This window comes from Misgurnus anguillicaudatus, chromosome 13 (genome assembly GCF_027580225.2).
Source record: "Misgurnus anguillicaudatus chromosome 13, ASM2758022v2, whole genome shotgun sequence".
Taxonomy (NCBI): domain Eukaryota; kingdom Metazoa; phylum Chordata; class Actinopteri; order Cypriniformes; family Cobitidae; genus Misgurnus; species Misgurnus anguillicaudatus.
In genome coordinates, this window is record NC_073349.2 from 23,150,935 (window position 1) to 23,158,344 (window position 7,410).

Consider the following 7,410-nt stretch of genomic DNA (forward strand, 5'->3'; position numbering starts at 1 on the left):
CAAAAAATGATACAGGTTTGTAACAACTAGAGGGTAAATGATGACAGAAATTTCCTTTTTGAAGCTGAACTATACCTTTAATGTATGTCATAATTGGATATGAATATAATGTATAGATCTATATTCATTTTTATTTCTTTTAAAGAATGTAATAATAATACAAAGGCATGTAGAGGCCACCTATTTTACTACAGTGTCTTTCAATGACATATGCTAGAGATATGACAATCTAGGACAAAGTGACCCAGATGAAGGTGCAAGTCACTTAAATTTTGTGATTTTGAACTTTATTTACCACCATACAAGACAAAGGTTAATCTGATTGCCTCCTCTATATAATTTCTAAACAGGTTTGCAACAACAAATGATTCACTTAGTGACTCACTCTCCCCAACACAGCATCTAAAGGCCATCTTAGTGTTTGATAGCGATCGTTTTAACTTCTGTAAAGAAGTGGTATGAATCTTTGCCCCCTTCTCTACCAATCCCAGAGCTTTTCATACCCCCAAACGGAAGATTTAAATCTCTGATCAGCCAGCAGTTGGTCCACACTAAGCCAGCCTGCAGTTTCCTAGCAACCCTGTGCACGCGCCCCACATCTCGGGACCAAACTGCGGCGGATAAGCCGTAGCGTACAGCGTTGGCTCGTGATATCACTTCCTCTTCTTTATCGAAGGGTGTCACACAGGTAACGGGTCCGAATATCTCTTCCTGCATCAAGGCGGACGTATCTGCCACCCCAGAGATGACGGTGGGCAGCATAAAATAGCCACCCGCATTTCGCTGAGGAAGGTTAAGTTTGTCCACACCCTCCCCACAATGTACCTGAGCACCCTCAGCCAGCGCTAAAGCAACATAACGTCTGACCTGTAGAAGGAGTTAGGTGTCAGTAAAAGAGATGATTGAGATGTTTAAAGACCTTTTAATATTTTAAATGAAATTTAAGCAGGATGTATTTTTGCTAGTTGTGCAGGTGCTGAGTAGTGCATTGTAAGATATCAGTATGTTTATGAATGTATATATTGTGCATAAGAGAATTTTGTTTACACTATGATTTTAATTTCTAAATCTTCATTTTAAACCATAAAAACTGAATTCTTTATATCCGTCTGATAACACCTGATACTGATATCAAAATGCAGAAAGTTGACAATGGTAATGATATGCATGACTATTGTCTGACCTTTTCCAAGTGCTCTTTGCTGATGAGGGCACCATTGTTGTTGGAGGGATCAGTGGGCACTCCAGTTTTCCACTGCTGAGCTGCCTCCACAAAGCGAGCAAGAAATTCTGGATATATACTCCGTTCAACAAAGATTCTGCTGGTACAGAGACAGATCTCTCCCTGGGAAAGAGAGAAAATGAGCAAATAAGTTCAAACCACATCAAATTATTTTGTGTTTCTGTAACTCATCTGGTAAAGCATTGCGTTAGCAGTGCTAATGACTGTGGGTTCGATTTTCAATGTAAACTTGTGTGGTTTGAGCACCACCGTGTGGTAGAAAACAGAACTGCATGGCAGTTAGAGACCGTGGTTATTATAGTTTTTAATATCAAAGCTGTTTTGCAGATATGTATTGTATGCTCTCCCCCATTATATGTGTGACAATAATTTTAATAATAATAGTTTTTAAGTATATTTTTTACAATATTGCCATTGCCTATCTGCTCAGTCTACTCACCTAGTTGAGGTTAATCATATCCAGCTTATATATAAAGCCGCCGCCTCGTTCCATTGACGTGAAACTGTTACTTTAAAACTTTAACATTTTGATTTTTTTTGTCATTTTTAAAAGCCTCTTTTCACATGTTTCAGTCTTAGTACAACGGCCGTTTCTCAATCCGAAAGCTGCAGCCTCCGGATGTCGCATTTCTAGTCTGCATACGTCATCAAGACTGTCTTATTTCAGAATATTAACAATTATAAAGTTGACTATTAATCTTAGTTAATCGTAAATTGTTGTAATATCCGTATGACTTGCGATTGTATGCTCAGGTAACTTTAACAAACCAGGCTTGAAACGTCTGCAATCTGCACATGCGACCTCCGGAGGCTGCAGCCTTCGGATTGAGAACAGCTCACAGGCTTGACGTTGGAACCTGATTGGCTTAAGCGATACCACCTGACAATATAGTTGATAATGATTGGCAATTTATGTAGAAGGCGGCAAATTTAACAGGTCTGTTCGACTTCATGGCGCTGCAAGAACCGACAGACAGATGACATCACAGTACCGCGAGAAGGATTCTTGAAGTCACAAGGAGGAGCATACTGTTGAATCGCTCTCGCGGTACTGTGATGTCACCGGCCTGTTGGTTGTTGTGGCTCTGCATGAAGTCGAACACACCTTACAACTTGCAAATGATAAAGGGAAAATGCTAAACTATGATTTTTCTTTATAATTCCATTGGTCGTGAATTGCACGAATTACATAAATTCGTGTGATTTTTTTGTGGGTTTTTTTTAGGGAGCAAGCGGATTTTGCGATTAAGATGTGCATTTGGTAACCCTGCTGAAAAAAACAATAAAACCATTACAGAAAATTCTAATGGTTTCCATTAAAATACCAATAGGAAACATTCGTTTTTACCATTAAAACCACTAGACTGTAGTGAGTTTTGGGGCATATTCCATTAGAACCAATACATAGAACCAATATATACCATTAGAGACCAACAAAGACTACTGTAGTCTGTTTTGGACCATATTCCATTAGAACCAATAAAATTCCCATTAAAACCAATAGAATTTCTGTGATGGTGTCTATTGTTTTTTTAGCAGGGAAATAAACATGAATAAAATAAATGAAACTAAGGTTATTTTTGTTTAGTAAACTGTGAAAAGGCAGTAAACACTGAATATCTCCAACCGTTTTGTTAATACAAAAAAGAGAATAATTAACATAGTAGCCTATGTATGCTGTTCTGGACATAGCAAATGGCTTTCTAATTCAAAAGCAATGAAGTATAAATGGCTACCTCCATCTCCTCCAAACAGATTTGCATACTGGAATTAACTGTTTTAATACAACCTGATTGGCTAGTGCATGCACTCACCTGATTGGAGAAGCTTGATCGTACAGTAGTGCTGATGCATTGCTCCATGTCAGCATCGGCAAATATAATTGCAGGATTTTTTCCACCAAGCTCCAAAGAAAGTTTCTTACAATATGGTGCACCACGCTCGGTTATCAGTCTTGCTGTAGCCGTGCTCCCCGTGAACGAAATAAGTGGAACATCAGGGTGGGACACCAAAGCATCCCCTGCACGTGGACCGGTGCCAAACACAATGTTAACCACTCCGGGTGGAAAGCCTGAGTTTAGAGAAATATGCACCTAATTGGGATATGTCATGTATAATGCATGCATGTAATTAAAGTAAAACACAATGTACCCTAAGATGTGCAAATTCACTCAGAATACACACACACACATACAAAGGCCTCACCAGCTTCCTCCAACAGCTGACACATCATCCAAGCAGTGACTGAGGTCATTTCACTGGGTTTCGCCACCACTGTGTTGCCTGTAGCAACAGCCGGGGCAATTTTCCAGGTCAGGAGATACAATGGCAGATTCCATGGACTTATAAGACCAGCTAGGGATAAAGTCGAACATGGGAGATGTTACATTAGGAACACTGTAACAAGTTTCATGATTATTAAGCACATTTTGAACTTTTGCAGTTGGCATAAGCTCACATACCCACTCCTACAGGACAGCGTATTGTGTAAAGGACACAACCCATGTGATCCATCTGACTGCAGTCAGTAAGGTGATGCAAAACAGACGATGCGAAGAAACGGAAGTTGTACGCTGATCGTGGAATGTCCACATTTCGAGCAAAAGTTACAGTCTTTCCTGAAACAGGAAATAAGATGGGAACATCATCTTGGATATGAACTAAATAGTACTTACTAACAAAAACTGAGTGTAAAACTAAAGTAAAGTTTGACATTTGACCTGTTCTTGTTGAGATCATTGCTGTGTCACATTAATTCAGGGCTAACATGCAGTACTAAAATGCGGTACATCCCTTTGTACCTCTATTGTACAATAGATTTCAGTATTTAAAGGGATAGTTCACCCAAAAATGAAAATTCTGTCATCATTTACTCACTCTCATTTTGTTACAAACATGTATAAATTTCTTTGTTTTGATGAACACAAAGGAAGATATTTTAAGAAATGTTTGTAACCAAACCGTTCATGGACCCCATTTACTTCCATAGTTTTGTTTTTTCATACTATGGAAGTAAATGGGGTCCGCAAACGGTTTGGTTACAAACATTTCATCCTCCGAGTGAGTAAATGATGACAGAATTTTCATTTTTGGGTGAACTATCCCTTTAATGGTGCTGTATTACAATGCAGTATGTACTGTAGTATTACCCTGGTCTTTAGACTCAGCCTGCACAAACTCCTCTTGCCGAGCCTCTATCAGGTCTGCCAGTTTATTCAACACTTTAGATCTCTCCTCTGGACTCTTTGCTGACCATTCAGGAAAGGCTTCTTTGGCTGCTTTCACCGCGGCATCCACCTATACAGTATAAACAGTCAGGAAAGGGTTAACTGGGGGTTAAATTCATTGCACAACTGTGTTGGGTTGCATTTAACAGATGGTGGTTCAATGTTCTTTGTGATGTGAGGTCAAGAACTTTCTTTTGGGGAAGTAATGATGGCTTTTATTGCGTAATGCATAAAAATAACATGTATTACGGTATTGCACAGCAGACATATCCCTGTATGAGCTAAATTATTTTTTTGTGATTCACTGTGTTGTACATAAAACCGTAATATAAAGAACATTATGTAAAATTTAAAATTTACACAAAAGCAATGAATAAAATCAAACTTTGATGATCCAAATATCATTACATTAAAACTCATTCACAGCCAGAGTCACATATCCTGACGCTTTATTGTTGCCTGTGTTTACTTGGTTTAATAATTTATCAAATGGACCTTGAGCACCAGCCCTCTATATTTTTTTTAAACTTGTTTACAGTGAGAATTATATAGGACCAAAGGTGCATTACATGACTCAGCATGTCACATAGCATATTATTAAAACCACAAACTTACTTGGTTGGCATTGAAGTTTTCAGGAAATTAACAATGTAACTGATTATATGGGCTATTTATACAGAGGAGACTGCAGCAAAACAAGATTACGCCTGAAACCACTGAAATGCTCTATTATATGTATGATGTTAAAGATAATTATTCACATAGTGTATACTTGAAAATGATATTTTTATTTTCTAACAAAATGGAAAACAAATAAATACATTTTAAGAGATATATCTCACCTCTTGTGGTCCACTGTCTGGTACTTTGCAATAAACCTCTCCGGTTGATGGGTCGAATGAGTCTATATGCTTGGTGCATGGTACAAATTTCCCTCCGATGTAGTTTTCCAGCACTTGGTAATTCGTTTGTCTCTCTCCTTTAGACATTGCAGAAAAATCAGAATAAAATCAGTTTTGCAAGCAAAAAGAAAGTCTGCGATGTGTGCGTAACGGTCAGGAGCAGTTGAGCTTTAACTGAACTCTTTGGCAATGTTGACTCTTGCAAGCTGTATAAACTAAATAGCTCCTTCAGCGGATACAAAGCTCACATGAATTTCTGCAAAGTATGGTTGCTTATTGTCCAAACTGTAAAATTGGTACATTTAATAATGTACATTTAAATTAATAAATTATTGATGACAAAATAGTTTATATGCAGGCTAAGTGATTAAAAGATTTATAATAATTTATAGTCTTACAATGGCAAAACTAAACTTGCTTATCAACTTTTTCTTCTACTGTAGCTTGTTCTTAATCCTCTGCTATATTCAGAACTGGACCAAATCTGGACCATCTTCCTTAACTTTGACTGCTTGCACTTTATTAAGGAGGATACGGTCTGGAAAACATGGTCAGAAATCCTAATATGTATCATGTACAGAGGTGTAATGCCCATTCAAACTGCTTTTTTTAAAGGGGACATATCATGAAAACCTGACAGTGCTTCTACCAACCTAGAAAATGTGAAAAAGATCAATCCAATTAATTAGTTTTGGTAAACCATTCTCTGCAAGCATGTGAAAAAAATAGGTTATTAAAATCCGGCTGCCCTTGTGATGTCAGAAGGGGATAATACCGCCCCTTAATCTGCACTATCCAACCACGCCACTGCTATTTAGTGCAGAGATCAGCTCATTTGCATTTAAAATGACACACCCAAAAATGGCATATTTTTTGGTACACCTACAAAGTGGCAATTTTAACATGCTATAATAAATTATCTATATGGTATTTTGAACTAGAACTTCACATACGTACTCTGGGGACACCAAAGATTTATTTTACATCTTTCAAAAGTCTTGTGAAATGTCCTCTTTAAGCAAAAAGAAAGACTGAAGGCTCTATAATATTTATTCAAATTTTTGTTTATGCACCAATTTCTGTGAGCTGTGCCCACTGTGCCCCTTTAAAAAAATGCATGACACCCCTGATCATGTGGGTATATATATATATATATATATATATATATATATATATATATATATATATATATATATATATATATATATATATATATACAACAGTTCTTTCTGGTTCTCGAATCTGATTGGCTAAGAGGCGTGCAATATTATACTGATAACACAGTAACCGCTTCACCTTTCATATCATTCCGCCACCTAGTGAATGGAGGTCTTCTAAACAGGCTCATCTCTGAATAGAAAAACTGCACACACACACACACACACACGGACAGCGGACACACACAACCGCCCTGTTTTGAATCACTCTCCGTGTGTCTCATTAGTTCACTAGCTCATAAATCAGTATGTGAATCCCCAATCGGAAGTTATTATTCCGTCAAAGATCAGCGCTCTTGGATGTTACGTTAAAGTTAACGGGAGTAATGTCTTGTCATATTGTGTGGACACTTGGAAAGAGAAATGTAAACACTCATTTTTTTCTGGAGCTATCTCTTATCAGACGCGAAAACACCATGGAACTGCAGGTAAGCACTGCAGCTTTTAAATGTGGACATTGATCATTTATTTAATCGCGACGTGACTATTAAAACATGTTATGAGATATCGCCACTGGTATATTTATAAGCAGCATGCAAAAACATCTCCCTGACACTTATAAAAAACAGTTTTATATAGTACTGACAAGAACGAAGTCTAATAATAACCGAGTGCTCGTGAAATGGTAAACCAAAAGTAACATTATATAAGTATAGTTTTATTAACTTTTACCTCGCGCCAAAACAATAACAACACAAAAGACACTAAATATGAATAAGAAAACAAGTAATAGTTTTATCATGACACCAAATACTGCTGTACTGATCTCATTTTGACCATCAAAAACAAACAAGGCCAGCATGAGAGCCAGGGAATCCCTG

The 7,410-nt window shown here is 37.4% G+C and overlaps 1 protein-coding gene across 1 annotated transcript; it reads right to left on the reverse strand.

The window, feature by feature from the left end:
* Positions 1-258: 258 nt before the first annotated feature.
* On the reverse strand, positions 259-5,572 carry aldh8a1 (aldehyde dehydrogenase 8 family, member A1). Its single transcript, XM_055187869.2, has 7 exons — positions 5,313-5,572; positions 4,393-4,540; positions 3,706-3,861; positions 3,449-3,598; positions 3,058-3,314; positions 1,184-1,345; positions 259-867 (listed from the first exon to the last, which is right to left on the reverse strand). Exons 1-7 carry the CDS (start codon positions 5,457-5,459, stop codon positions 415-417), a joined length of 1,473 nt encoding a protein of 490 aa, XP_055043844.2. The 5' UTR covers positions 5,460-5,572; the 3' UTR covers positions 259-414.
* Positions 5,573-7,410: the final 1,838 nt, after the last annotated feature.